The sequence below is a fragment of the Paramisgurnus dabryanus genome, chromosome 3 (genome assembly GCF_030506205.2).
Source record: "Paramisgurnus dabryanus chromosome 3, PD_genome_1.1, whole genome shotgun sequence".
Lineage (NCBI taxonomy): Eukaryota > Metazoa > Chordata > Actinopteri > Cypriniformes > Cobitidae > Paramisgurnus > Paramisgurnus dabryanus.
This window is the reverse complement of record NC_133339.1, coordinates 4762415-4777761: the sequence shown is the minus strand read 5'-3', so window position 1 is coordinate 4777761 and position 15347 is coordinate 4762415. Positions and strand designations below refer to the sequence as shown.

Below are 15347 nucleotides of genomic sequence, written 5' to 3'. Positions count from 1 at the left end.
TGTACAGTCCTTTGGTCTACGTTGTAGTGGAAAGGGCTATATACAACCCCAAATCAGAAAAAGTTGGGACACTGTAGAAATTGTAGGTAAAAAAGGAATGGAATAATTTACAAATCTCAAAAACTTATATTTTGTTTACAATAGAATATAAATAACATATAAAATGTTGAAAGTGAGACTTTTTGAAATGTTTTGCCAAATACTGGCTCATTTTGGATTTCATGAGAGCTACACATTCCAAAAAAGTTGGGACAGGTAGCAATAAGAGGCCGGAAAAGTTAAATATACATATAAGGAACAGCTTAAGGACTAATTTGCAACTTATTTGGTCAATTGGCAACATGATTGGGTATAAAAAAGCCTGTCAGATCGGAAGTGTCTCTCGGAAGTCAAGATGGGTATAGAATCACCAATTCCCTCAATGCTGCAGCGAAAAATAGTTTTCTGAGTTTCTCAGAGAAAAATTGCAAAGAGTTTGAAGTTATCATCATCTACAGTGCATAATATCATCCAAAGATTCAGAAAATCTGGAACAATCTCTGTGCGTAAGGGTCAAGGCTGGAAAACCATACTTGATGTCCATGATCTTCGGGCTCTTAGACGGCACTGCATCACATACAGGAATGCTACTGTAATGAAAATCATAACATGGGTTCAGGAATACTTCCAGAAAACATTGTCGGTGAACACAATCCAAGATGCCATTCGCCGCTGCCAGCTAAAACTCTATAGGTCAAAAAAGAAGCCATATCTAAACATGACCCAGAAGCGCAGGCATTTTCTCTGGGCCAAGGCTCATTTAAAAAGGTTGTTCTGTGGTCAGACGAATCAAAATTTGAAGTTCTTTTTGGAAAACTGGGATGCCATTTCATCCGGACTAAAGAGGACAAGGACATCCCAAGTTGTTATTAGCGCTCATTTCAGAAGCCTGCATCTCTGATGGTTTGGGGTTGCATGAGTGCGTGTGGCATGGGCAGCTTACACATCTGGAAAGGCACCATCAATGCTGAAAGGTTTATCCAAGTTTTAGAGCAACATATGCTCCCATTCAGACATCGTCTCTTTCAGGAAAGACATTGCTTTTTCCAACATGACAATGCCAGACTACATACTGCATCAATTACAACGTCAAGACTGCGTAGAATAAGGATCTGAGTACTGAAATGGCCAGCCTACAGATCTGTCACCCACAGAAAACATTTGGCGCATCATAAAGAGGAAGATGTGACAAAGAAGACCTAAGACAGTTGGGCAACTAGAAGCCTGTTTTAGACAAGAATGGGAAAACATTCTCATTTCTAAACATTGGTCCTCCTCCAGCTGTTTCTTATATGTACATTTAACTTTTCCGGCCTCTTATTGCTACATGTCCCAACTTTTTTTGGAATGTGTAGCTCTCATGAAATCCAAAATGAGCCAATATTTGGCATGACATTTTAAAATGTGTCACTTTCTACATTTGATATGTTATCTTTATTCTATTGTGAATAAAATATACGTTTATGAGATTTGTAAATTATTCCATTTCTTTTTTACTCACAATTTCTACACTGTCCCAACATTTTCTGATTTGGGGTTGTTAATAAATGAGACTTGAGATTTAAACTGCTATAACAATTTTTCACCTCCAGACATTTCCGTAAACAACTTTAAAGAGTCTTCTTCAAAACAAGACCAAAATTAGGCTTCTAGACCAAAAAATGCCAGAGCTATATTAATTTGAAGGGGAAAATCACTTTTTCATCCCCCACTCAAAAAGGGCTGTTCCAGGTAAAGGGTTAAATTAAAAATCAAATTAAATTACTAAAGACTCATAGCTGTAATATATACCTCTTTTTTAACGTGTATTTGTTTGTAAATTGCTTATTTAATATGCTTTGGAAATGTAAAGATCCTTTTTTACCATTTTGAATGAGATTGAAAAGTGGGTGGATTGTATCTGTAGTTATGAAGACAATAAGACTCATTAAAACATCCAAGGTGGACTCATTAAATAACCGAAAGACACAACATGAAGAGTTTGGTTCCAAAACGAAATACCTTTGTTTTTATTTTTTGTCAAAACATGTTTATTATTATTATTATAATGTGACGCTTTTATTGTGTTTTAGTGTGCTGTATTTTTTGTTATAAAGGCTTAAATCGAAGCAAACCAACTGCATTTTGACTGATATTAATTGGAATGAACAATCAAAACACAAGATTTTTGAAAAAGTAAAAAAAAAAATGAGTCATCCCATTTTGGAACCAAACTCTTCATGTGTTTTTCTAAGATTTATAATCTATTGAATTTAGGCCTATTAAAGGATGACAAAGTACACGCTTTGCTGCCAGATAAAGTTCAATAGTAACTTACTCAACAGGCCAAAAAAATTAAAAAGATTTGCTTCTCTGAAAAAAAAGAATAATAAAGGAAGTTTTCACACAGAGAGTGTTCACAAGTTTTATAAGTTTGTAAGGAAGTAGTGATAAAAGTTTAAAAATGTATTAAAAAGATGCAAAGAAAGTTTCACAATAGTTCAAAAAAGGCCAAAATGTTAGGAAGTTTGAAAGGCAGACAGTTTGACAGAAACAAAAAATAAATAAAAGACTAATAAAAAAAAAAGGTATTTACTGAAAGAAACTGAAGATCATTGTTCCACACAAGCGGGTGTTTCCCAACCTTAATCAACCAATGAAAATCGGTTGATGTCACTGTTGTTATGAAATAAAACCATACAGCCATAATGACGTTATAACTACATGACCAAGACATTGCTTCTTGTAAACAGTTTTATATACTTTTATCTTTATGCTTTGTACACCAACATACTTTCTTCACAAAACATTTACCAGCTGCTCCTTCTAATTAAGGAAATACTTGAAACATTTAGGACCAATGTGACGTATAAAAGTTAAAAATTGTACATTTCCGTCAAACTGAGCAGAATACACAACATAGGTACAAAGGGAACTTTCTTTACCTGAGGGTAGAAGTGTTGAATAACACTTCCCTATATTTCACAGCCATTCCCATCAGCACGTGATCAGCTTTACACCGAGCAAAGTCAAATGAAATACGAGTGTCGCTTCATGTCTTCAGACAAAAACAATTAACACAAAGTTTATTGTATTCATGGGATGTGGCATTAGTGTTGAAGGTCACAGTTCATAAAGGTGTAAAGAAACACTTTACATGATGCCTCCATCTTTCACACTCAGATCTTCAGATCACTTTGTTTACAACATTCAGAGCAATCGTGTATTTACGGGATTCTGGAAAGTTGATAAAATCTGAAATGCTACTTAACAGTTAATAATATCTCCATGTACATCCCATCAGCACCTCCAAGGTAAATCCAAAGGATCCACACAACCTAAAAAAAACTTTAGCATGAATTGGATTTCATGTCGTGTCATGAAAAAAATTACCATCCATTGGGTTCCAAAAGTGTTTCTGCATTTTATCCATCATAGACATTTATAAACAAAATGAATTTGGGAGAACACGTATCTAGTCAGAACTCAGATATACAGATTGCAGATGATGTATGTGAGGTCCAACGTTTGAAGACCACAACTAGTGACATGTTGTTCTAAACCTGTATGAATTTCTTTTTTCTGATGAACACAAAAGAAGATATTTTGAGAAATGATGGTAAACACACAGCAGATAGTGGCCATTGACTTCCATAGTAGGAAAAAATATTTTGGAAGTATTGTGATAAATGATGAAGAAATATTTTGATAATGATGGTAAGCACACAGTTGACAGTACCCATTAAATTCCATCATATTTTTTATTCCTACTATGGAAGTCTATGGTCACTATCTGCCGTGTGTTTACCATCATTTCTCAAATTATCTTCTTTTGTGTTCATCAGAAAAGAGAAATCCATACAGATTACACGAGGATGAGTAAATGATGACAGTATTTTCATTTTAAAGTGAACTTTCCCTTTAATTCAATACAACATGCTATTAATGCACATGAGGTGTCTTTAAATACTGCATACTGTCTGCTTGTAAGCATACGTGCACATTTAAATGCAATGTTTCATTTGCATTTTCGTATTCAAACGACACGTTGCATTTAAATGTGCACATATAGATAAGTTAAGGGGTCGAGTTAATTTGAATTTACAATATTGTGTAAAAGTCTTAAACCAGCACTAGTACTGTAGTTTTAGCAAAGATCATCCATATTTACCCACCCCCCAAGATACAATCAGAAAATAAATACGTAGACCAAATGTATAAAAAGCCATTTCCAGAAGAAAATGGCTTCTTCAGGTAAAAGTCAGTATTTAAGCCTGAAGTATAGACGTATAATCAAATGCACTTATGCTTAAAGGGACACTCCACTTTTTTTTTTTAAATATGTTCATTTTCCAGCTCCCCTAGAGTTAAACATTTGATTTTTACCTTTTTGGAATCCATTCAGCTGATCTCCGGGTCTGGCGCTAGCACTTTTAGCATAGCTTAGCACAATCTATTGAATCTGATTAGACCATTAGCATCGCGCTAAAAAAATAATCAAAGAGTTTGGATATTTTTCCTATTTAAAACTTGACTCTCCTGTAGTTACATCGTGTACTAAGACTGACAGAAAATTAAAAGTTGTGATTTTCTAGGCAGATATGGCTAGGAACTATACTCTCATTCCGGCGTAAAGACTTTGCTGCTGTAACACGACTGCAGGAGCCGCAATGATATTACGCAGCGCCAAACAATAGTACTTTGCTATTGAAAGTGACCAAGGGGACTATTTTCCGGTGCTGCGTAATATATCATTATGCCAAGCTACGCTAAAAGTGACATGGAGATGGAGCTGAATAGATACCAAAACTGTAAAAATTAAATGTTGTGACTATAGGGGAGCTGGAAAATGAGCAATGAGTGTCCCTTTAAGATAATCTATGGGTTCCTGTTGTTGTTCATGTTTAAAAAGAGATTACAGCAAATACTTGACACTTTATATTATAATTCTGTTTTTTAATATTGCATACAAATTTCTTGTATTTCTGATTTTATTTTAATAAAAGAGACTGATAAATAATGTATATGGTCATTATACCAGTGTAAAAATAACATCTGGTTGCATGGTGACTTTTGCACATCAATTTAACATATATATATACACAATAGATTGTAGACATTTTCTTTAATGCAATAATTAAAGACACCTAATGCATTGAATCTTGCATATGTATTCTATTTTGCTTTTATGAATTTTATGTGAATCACAAATCTCCTATACCTATTTAGGACATAAAAATTGTGCAGCAGCACATACCACTACTTTATTTTATGTATTCATTTACATCCTTTGTTTTTCTTTTACATCCTAGGACTGTCCATTGCCATATTTCAACATAACAGCATTTCAAATATGTGGTCTTATTTTGACCTCACAACATGTATCAGATATCATTTAGAAATTAACAATTAATATCATAAAATATAAAAAAACTAATTCAGTTTTATAGGATTCCAGTAGTTTCCTATTTCTGTGTCCAGCACAGTAAACAGCATAAGAATATGTGTCAAGTCTCTTAAGTCTGACCTTTGATTGATCCAGCTGCAATTTTTTTTAGAAAATTTTAAAATTCAAAAAGTGCACCAATGCAAACACTTTATTCAAGTGTACCGTCAATAAATCCTTGCACATACTGAGGAGTTTCTCAGCTGCCCTGTGTGTCCGGATGGCTCTTGAGTTTGTGGAACTTGACGCTGTCGAGTTTCTCGAAGCGTTTGCCGCAGTGCTCGCACGTGTAGTTGAAATGAGTTTCGGACGTGTGTTTCCTCATGTGCCAGTTCAATGAGGCTCGCTGTCGACACTGATACCCGCAGATCTCACATCTGGTGCAAAAATAAGTGTTAGGAGTATTAAACACAATAACACAAGACCTTTAATGTCACATCTAGGGCTGTCATGGTTGACGGTTAATTGTCTAATACATTGTGACGGTTATGATGATTAATTGCCTGTTTTATTGCATTTAATTGTGATACATTTTTTGTTTGTTCATGAAATAAATTTTCACACAAATATCTCTTTCAAAAACTGAAAATTCTTAATAAGAAATGAACACAATAAAGTGTCTGAATAAAAAATGCAATCAAAATAAACCGACTATACCAGAACAGGCCTTAAATAGTAGCCAATCCTACTAAAGTCATATAAGTACTGGACCACATGTCTGTAGTGGCTGCAAAAAAAAAATCCTTACAGCTCCTTAAGAATAGCATCCTTCACTTCCCTAAATTTGGAATTGCTCTTTAGGAAATGTATGTTTTACCTGGCAGTTCATTCTGCTTATCAAAGTTTTGCAGCATTACTTTAAATGCTGTTTTTTCCACTGTATTAAATGGCTTTGCAATGTAGCTAAATAAACAAAGCTCCCCTTGTGTTTTTTAAAGAGATGTGCAATCATTGTGGTGATCTCAAATCATCACGATGAGGTCAAAAAAGCGCAATGAGACAATTATTTAATCAATGTGACAGCCCTAGTGACATCATTTTTTAAATGTATGTGACAAGGAGGAAATTAACTCTTTAGTCTTTACTATGCATATATAAGGAAACACTGCATGTACCCCTCACAGAAAGTGCAATCCCAGAATGCACTGCAATAAGATCACTGAAGTTTTATTTACAAACTAAGTTAAAAGAAATGTCATTTAGTCATTTTAGGAATACATGTATGAATCATAACAGGATACAAGTAGGGCTGGGACAACGCGTTGATGTCATCGATGACTATAGAATGCTACCTCTGACTAAGAATGTATTACTTTGCACTTGTATAGTCTTTTTTATTTTGTAATTTTAAGAGCAATAAACATGCAATTTTAATAAATTCATTTTTTTTCATTCAGATATGTAAATCAACATGTATAAATTGCTATTAGTTAATTAATGGGGAGATAATAGAGAATCGAAATTCGAATCGGACTGATAAAATGAATAATTAGATTAATCGATGCATCGAAAAATAATCGCTAGATGAATCGTTTAAAAAAATAATCGTATATCCCAGCCCTAGATATAAGAGGTGTTACGAGCAGATCTGTATTAAATATGTGACTCACTGTAACGGCGTCTCTCCTGTGTGTGTTCGCCTGTGGACCTCTAAATGATTTTTACGTTTGAATGACTTCCCACACGTCTCACAGATGAAGTCTCGCACGCCTACATGGAGGAAGGTCAAAATAAAAAAGTTATAGGAGACCTAATATGTCCATTTGTGCAAGATGTCATAGAAGTCTCAGGTGTGCCCAAAACGTGTCTGTGACGTTTCAGCTCAAAATACCCCAAATGACCCAATTTGGGCGGGAGCAAAAACATGTTGTTTTCGTGTGTGTACCTTTAAATGCAAATTAGCTACAGCTCCTCAGTCAAAGAGAAAATGAGCGATTTCAGTTAAAATATATCTGATTTATGTGTCTGAGACAATAGTATCTCACCATTGAAATATGGCGGACAGCGTACATCTCGCTGAGCGGAGCTTTATCAGTGTGATGTCACATTAACCAGAAAATCTAAATAGCATGTCTAATCAGGCTGCTTTGATTTAATATGGATTTTTTTTAAAAAGGGGTGGATTTTTATATTTTATTGTTGTTGTGTTCACACACTGCCAATTCACGTTTTTGTCCAAACACCTGGTAAAAGTGGATTTTGCATAATAGGTGCCCTTTAAATGCTGAGTAATGGTTAATGTTATCAGACAAAACATAAATGGGAAATCTCTGACAGTGAAATAAGCAGACCCTAAGTGCTATAAAAACATACCTGAGTGTATGATCATGTGACGGTGAAGATGGTTGGACAGATAAAACTTTTTCCCACAGCCTGGATGAGGACAGACTTTGGTCCGACCCTTCCTGTGCACCAAATTCACGTGATTCTGTCCAAACACGCAACAGGTTTTATAAACTTCAATCCACGCTAATCTGGTTTTTAATTCTCAATTAATTTTTTAGATTATTAATTTACATTTAGCCTAAACAACAGTGAGAAAAACAATAGCAATTCATCAATAGAAAAACACAGTTAGTTTAAAAATAAATATATAACCTCAACAGAATGAGCTGACATTTGTGAATATAAATAATTATTGTTGTTTATATTTGGCAGATATGCATTACAAAATGTACAATATTTAACCAATACCATGTGATGGGGTCATTTAATATCCTTCTGTAAAGAAACCTATTTTTAGATCGCTTGCCAGTTAAACACATTACACCATCTTTTTGTTGAGTAATGAAATTGACGAGTCATCAGCTTAAATCAGGCTGGTCAGGTTTATGTCAGTGTATAATTTTCCTGTTCTTGACTTGAAACCAATTGTACTCTTGTACTGGTTTTGGCTGTGTGTTGTTTAGTCATGCACAGGTGCATTCAGGTGATCTCACCTGGAAACTGCTGATGGCCACATACACCTGACTGCAGCCTTCATACGGACAATGAAACATTTTTAACATGCCGTCTGCTTCGATGACCGGACCCCTACGGTTCCTCTTAGATCTACAACATAAACACAGTTGACTCGTGGGTTAATCTTACCAGATACAGCACAGAAGTGTTGATGCCATGTTGTGACTAACCTATTCAGAGATCTCTCGAGCTCCTTCGGACAGTGCGCTTCTTCACTGGTATCCAACAGCTGCTTCTCAACCATATCTGTAACAAATAGACATTATCAAATAATCATTTATTTCAGATTTATATTTAGGGCTGTCAAAAGATTAATCACGATTAATCTTATACAAAATAAAAGTTTGTTTTTGCATAATACATGTGTGTGCACTGTGTGTAATTATTTTGTATATATAAAAACACATGCACTTGTGTAATTAAGAAACATTTACATGTATGTGTGTGTGTGTATACACAGTACTGTGCAAAAGTCTTAAGCCACCATGCCAGAATTATATATATATATTTTTTAAATGTTATAGTGATCATATATAATTGTTTCGCAGTCTCTTTAATAGAATACATCCAGAAAATACAGGAAATGTTTATATAGTTATATAGTTAACTGATGAGTCAAGTTTTTCAGGTAAAGTCCCCTTTCACTTGAGCAATAGCAGGAAACTGCAGAATCTCTTAAACCTAAATAAAACGAAATCCTAATTTCAAATGTAAAGAAATTAGTCTTTTTACTTCATTCTGCTCAAAAATGCTCAACTAAACACCGACGATGCTTGATGAAGACATTAATAATAATTTAATGTACATATTTCCTGTATTTTCTGTTTGTATCTTAATAAAATTGATTGAAAAATAAATATGGATGGACATTAAAACATCTAAAACAACAAGTCTGGTGGTGGTGGCCTAAGACTTTTGCACAGTAAGATATATATTTATATTTATTAATTTAGATATATATATATAAAAGTTTGTGTTTGCATAATATATTTGTGGGGGTATTATTAGTAATTATTATGTATATATAAATACACATACATTTATAAATATAGGAAAATAGTTATTTATTTATTTTTATTCATATATATGTATTCATATATACATTACGGCTGTCAAAAGATTAATCGCAATTAATCGCATGCAAAATAATAAAAGTAAAAAAAAGTTATAAATATATATATATATATGATATATTTATGTATATTATATTTATGTATATTATATTTATATATATTTATTTAAATATAATATACATAAATATAATATACAATATACATAAATATAATATACAATATACATAAATATAATAATTCCAATTTATATATAATATATATATATATAAATAATATATATATATATATATATATATATATATATATATATATATATATATATATATATATATATATATATATATAAACTTTTTTTTACTTTTATTATTTGCATGCGATTAATTGCGATTAATCTTTTGACAGCCGTAATATGTATAAATGTGTTTGCTGTTTTTCCCTGTTATAATCTAACAAGTATTTTAACTTGCCTGTCAGTCAAGACAGGGTTAATTTTGATAAATTTAGCATTAAATGACTAAGAATATATGATGGTTTTAAAGCTCTATAAAATCATAAAATCTTAGTGTTGAAACCCTATTTTGTGCGTCACAAGTTTTCCGCAGTAGCCTTTTGTTTGTTGTTTTTTTTTTGTGTTGATAGTTAAAAACATGACCTAATTACAACGTTTCAGTTTAAGAGGAAAAATATAAGAGACAAATCAAAACATCTCAAAGAAATTCTTTTCATTTTGTGCAATAGCCACATCACGGTTGTGGCAAAAAAATACAAGAATTATTCATTTAAATAATATTAAAAATAGTTATACCACAGGGCTGTTAAATGCTTTATTCTGATTGGTTGAGAAATGTTTCATGGTAATGCATTATTTTTTGATACCTGACCTGTCAAATGTTTTAAAATAACCACAATGTCTGTGGTAACTGTAGTATTAGAGGAATAATTGACAATGGGCCGTTGAATTATTAAAAAATAATGCACACCAAAGGTGGTAAAGCATTATTTAATAATTATTACATATAAAACTATGTAAGACTTCCTCTTTACCTTATAACAGTTCAAATATGGAAAGCCTTTAAAACGAAGGCTCACTTTGATATCAGATCATGTTTCAAGTTTTCACAAATACCTCACAAGTGTCGAAAAACAGAAAAGAGAAGCGACACAACTATTAAACTTAACGAAACCTTAGCTGTAACAATTACTGAACTCATAAGGAAGTGTTTAAATAATCGAGTAATTATGTTTCCGAGATGTGCACAGGTCGATAGCTCTCAGTATTGCTGGGATGTGACGTGTACGAGCCCTATAAGACCTGCGATGCTGTCGGGATGTGAGGTCGCTCCTGATTGGATCTGATTATATGCCACGTCCCCGATGACGGTACACGTGACCTCCTCCACATCTCCACCAGACACGTTCAGCTGAATCCCTTCAGACGTCAAAGCTTCGTAACTGGGACCCGTAATTATGATCAGCTTTGAGGAATAGGGATGGAAGAGAAACAAAGATCAGACGCATTTCAAATAACCTCTGAAACAAATTTAAAATGTCAGAATGCACATTACACACACAAATCAGATGGATCAGACATGCAAATAGACTTAAGTATGTATATAGTGAAAATCACATTAAGAGGAATGTCCTCCTGGTATATCACATTATATGTAGAACATAAATGCATGCACACATCCAATAAAAAATGAAAAGCTGAAGAAATTTAACAGGATATTGAAGAGGAATAGTTGAAGGAATATAATAAACATGTTTCATTAGATTCACCCACATGCTACACACAAAACAAACGAAACACAGCCCAAGATTGCATTTGCTCACAATACCTGAGATCCTCCTAATGTGGAGCGTTGATCTGGCAGCTCGCAGCTGCTCATCACCGTCTGCAGGTCGTGAGTCTCGTACAGCTCGCCTTGCGATGGGTCCGCCACCAGCGGTGTGCACGCCATGCTTTCCCCCTCCTCCTCCTCATCTCCATCTTCTCTAATACCACCATCTCCATCCTCCCCCTCTCGCCTCTCCGTCAACGGTGCGGCGACAACCACACACTCGTAATTTTCAGCATGCTCTGAAGTCCTCGAACCATCCGCCTGCTCCACGACAGGGTCAGCGTCACTGGCCGCTTCTTGATCGGTGGCTTTGCCATCAGACTCGGCCAGGGTAGCCTGAGCTTCCCGGTCCATAAGTACCTCCATCTCCCACACGGCCTGGTTGCCTAGACAGCGCTTGGAGGCGAGTGTGCCCCTGTAGGCCGCAGGGGCTCCTGGGAGCTGATCGACGGTCGTGCATGTCGTCTGATGACCCAGCTGTGATGACTGGTCACTGTCGCTTTCCAAGTCATTGATTGAAACTGCAAGGTTAAGAAGAAATGCCATTTAATATGCACTGTATACACGATATAAATTCATTCACATTATGTCACAAGTTTTAATACCTTGTAGCAGCTCTTGGGTTTGCGGTTTCTTGTGTTTGGCATTGATTTTGTCAGTGACCCCAGCTTTCGCCTCTGGAGTGCTGTCCTCTTTCTCTTTAACATTGTCCTCTTCTTCTGACTCGGACACGACCCCTGCAGCCCACGGCAGGTACTGCACAAATGAGTGACCAGCAACACACTCCCAAAATGCAGATGTAGACAAACCCACCATTGGCTCCACCGTCCGCAGTTCAGGTTCATGCGGACAGGACTGGAAGTGCTCTTGGTACCAGCTCACTAGATTTTGTAAGCTGGTGGCAGATGCTTTCTTCCCTGCAGGAGAAAATGCAAAATCTGTCTGACTAACACACAAACAAGTCATTGCCTATAAAATTGCTACCTGGAAGGATATTTCATTTATACCCAGGCATATATGTGACCATATGAAATCCAAGCTAAAGTCTCAATCTAAATATGAGGCTTTTTACATCTAAAACCTACTTTCAGTTAAAGGCGGAGTCCATGATGTTTGAAAGCCAATGTTGATATTTGAAATCACCTAAACAAACACGCCCCTACCCCAATAGAATCTGGACCTTCTGTTGATAGACCCGCCCCACACATACGCAACCCGGCATTTGATTTGATTTGATTGGCTATAAGTGTGTTTTGGTAGTCGGCCCGTCTAGCCTGGTTAGCCAGACCTACATCAAGATGTAAGGTCTGGCAACTCTTCACACAAACGGCTCAATGCAAGGGGCGGGATATAAGGTTGTCCCTCAAAATGCCTCTGCACGCAATAGGATAGCGCTATGACGGATCAGAGCAACGAAGAAGGTGACGTAGTTACCGTAACCAGTCGGCAAAACTCCTAACACATCTTTCTTGCTTAAAAAGGACTTCAGTAGGGTTTATTTGCTCTTCTCTCAAAGAAAAACATAAGTCTAAGTCCTCCAGAGTCGCGGCCAAAGCCGCTTCAAAAGATAGCTGTTCGCCAGCAGCAGCAGCCATTCTCTGTTTTCAAGTAGGAACCGTTGCAGCTCTGTCGTGTCATCATCATGTTAAGCCCGCCCCACAGACGCTACACACGATGTGATTGGCCTGACCAAATTTTGGTTTTTGGACCGGTTAAGTGTATTGTGAGTGCCTAGACTAAACCCTGGCAGCAAATATATTTTGCGGCCGCTAGGGTGCGTCTAGATTTCTAGGCTACGGCCCGTCTCCTTTTCCAAACCGTTTTTCAAACATCGTGGACTCCGCCTTTAACCCTTATGTGTTGTTGGGGCCATTTTTGGCCATTTTTGCAATTTTTTTGTCTTAATTTGGCCACAACTTTCTCTGTGTTTCAGCAAATGGAATGATTTTTGGTGACAAATCTTATATTTACACATATTTTAAGAAAATGCTTTGAAATTTTTCAAAAACTTAACAATATACCGTGGGCAAATTTACTACCCTTACGTGTTGTTAGCGGCCAAAAAAGGCCACTAAATTAAACTGCTGTAAAAATTTATCGGATGAAATTTTTTTCACATTTTTTTTTGCATAAATCTGTTAATCAACCTCAGTACTGATCAAAACTACCAAATGTTTGCAAAAATTCCATGATTTTAACTCTTTCATTGCCAAGTTTATAAGTAGTGTCACTGATTTGGGGAAAAAAAAACACACAAAATGACAGATTTTCAATATAAAACGCGACTGTGGACTGGATTTTCTTTTACCTTTTTTACAGTCTTGGGCAAGCCAAAGATTGGTAAAAACATTGGCTTTGATGCATTTTTAGTTTTTGTGCAGCATCAGATTAAAATTTTTTCTCCCTCATTTATTGTTTGTGGCCATTTTTTCCCCATTGACTTCCATTATAACAACATTTTTTGATTGCTGAGCCATGACACCTTATTACCATGCATTCTTGATGTAGGTCACAGTCTTGATGCCCAAGACTGTGAAAAGGGTGAAAAAAAATTCAGTCCACAATCACTTTTTATATTGAAAATCAGTGATTTTGTGTTTTTTTTTTTTCTCAAATCAGTGGCATCACTTATGAGCTTGGCAATTAAAGAGTTAAAATCATGAAATTTTTGGAAACATTTGGTAGTTTTGATCAGTTCTGAGGTTGATTAACAGATTTATGCAAAAAAAATTGAAAAAAATATTAATCTGATACATTTTTACAGCCGTTTAATTTAGTGGCCTTTTTTGGCCGCTAACAACACGAAAGGGTAGTGAATTGGAACAAGGCACAAGGGTTAAATTAATATGATTTCTAGAGAAATACTTACCTTTCCTATTACACAGTTCAGGAACGTCATTCTTCCTGCCCACAACACAAGAGATGACATGTTTAACTTCACACATCTATGTCAACAAGTGTGAAATTCTCCCGTAAACCACGGTTATTACTAAGAAATTTCTACTTTACACTTTAGGTTGTCAAAAGGTCATTAGTAGCATGCAATAAAAAAATTATCTTTTTGGCCATTAGTTGTGTACTAAAAAACAAAGTAGCCTATGCATGTCTTTATCTATTTATGTATGCGTTTAATAGCGCATGCATTTATGAATATATGTAAAAGCTCATGTGTGCATGCATGCATTTATAAATATAAGCATAAAAATCCATGCATTCACGTATATATGTAAAAGCTCATGTATGCATGCATGCATTTATGAATATATGCATTTAAAAGTCCATGCATTCACGTATATATGTAAAAGCTCATGTATGCATGCATTTATGTATATATATGCACTTAAAAGCCATTGCATGCATTTAAAAGCCCATGCTTTGTATTTATACGTTTTGTCTGAGGAAAATTCACCATGGTTTTACTACAGTAACCCTAGCTTAACTATGGCATTTGTAGTAAAAACATAGTAACCACAGATCACAAAAATACACGTTAACCATAGTTTTACCATTAAATCTGTAGCAAATATATGGTAGTACAAATGGTTAACAATCCGACAAAAACATGGTTACAAATAATATTTATGGATCTGACATAAACGTTAACCGCGTACTTGGCGTGTTTCTGCTGGTATTTGTCTCCGTACGCTGAATCGAGCAGGATTAAATACTCAGCGAGCCCCGCGTCGCTCAGGCTCGTGCGACGGCGCAGCTCGCTCCAGACTTGATGCGCTTCTCCCAGATAAACGCGCCGCACGTCGTACTTCTTCCGAGACTCCAGCCGCCGCTGAGCTCGATCCGCGTCTGTCAGTCTGGGTCTACCCCTGCACCGGCGTAGCATTGCTTTGATTTTATCTCCAGCTCCTGTGGAGTCAGTGTCCGCCGCAGCCGCCATCTTTCTCATATCAGCTGTTGAGTTGTTATGGTTTGTCTTAAAGGGAAGTGGTGCGGGTACCTTTAAAGGAAGTGGATCTTTTGCTTTTATTTTTATTTTTTTAATTTGGTTCCTTT

General features: G+C 35.6%; 1 protein-coding gene across 1 annotated transcript; it reads right to left on the bottom strand.

Moving 5' to 3' along the window:
* Positions 1-3075: 3075 nt before the first annotated feature.
* znf653 (zinc finger protein 653) lies at positions 3076-15264 on the bottom strand. The gene is made up of 10 exons (XM_065278073.2): positions 14951-15264; positions 14209-14243; positions 11945-12256; positions 11337-11860; positions 10811-10973; positions 8596-8671; positions 8404-8515; positions 7778-7892; positions 7075-7174; positions 3076-5841 (listed from the first exon to the last, which is right to left on the bottom strand). Exons 1-10 carry the CDS (start codon positions 15238-15240, stop codon positions 5664-5666), a joined length of 1905 nt encoding a protein of 634 aa, XP_065134145.2. The 5' UTR covers positions 15241-15264; the 3' UTR covers positions 3076-5663.
* Between the last annotated feature and the right edge of the window lie 83 nt (positions 15265-15347).

Excerpts from the sequence above, each read along its gene's own strand:
- znf653 (XM_065278073.2), bottom strand. The coding sequence starts at position 15,240 with ATGAGAAAGATGGCGGCTGCGGCGGACACTGACTCCACAGGAGCTGGA. Across the intron at positions 11,861-11,944 it reads AACCCAAGAGCTGCTACAAG|TTTCAATCAATGACTTGGAA; the intron begins GTATTAAAACTT and ends TTAACCTTGCAG. Across the intron at positions 10,974-11,336 it reads CCACATTAGGAGGATCTCAG|CTGATCATAATTACGGGTCC; the intron begins GTATTGTGAGCA and ends TATTCCTCAAAG.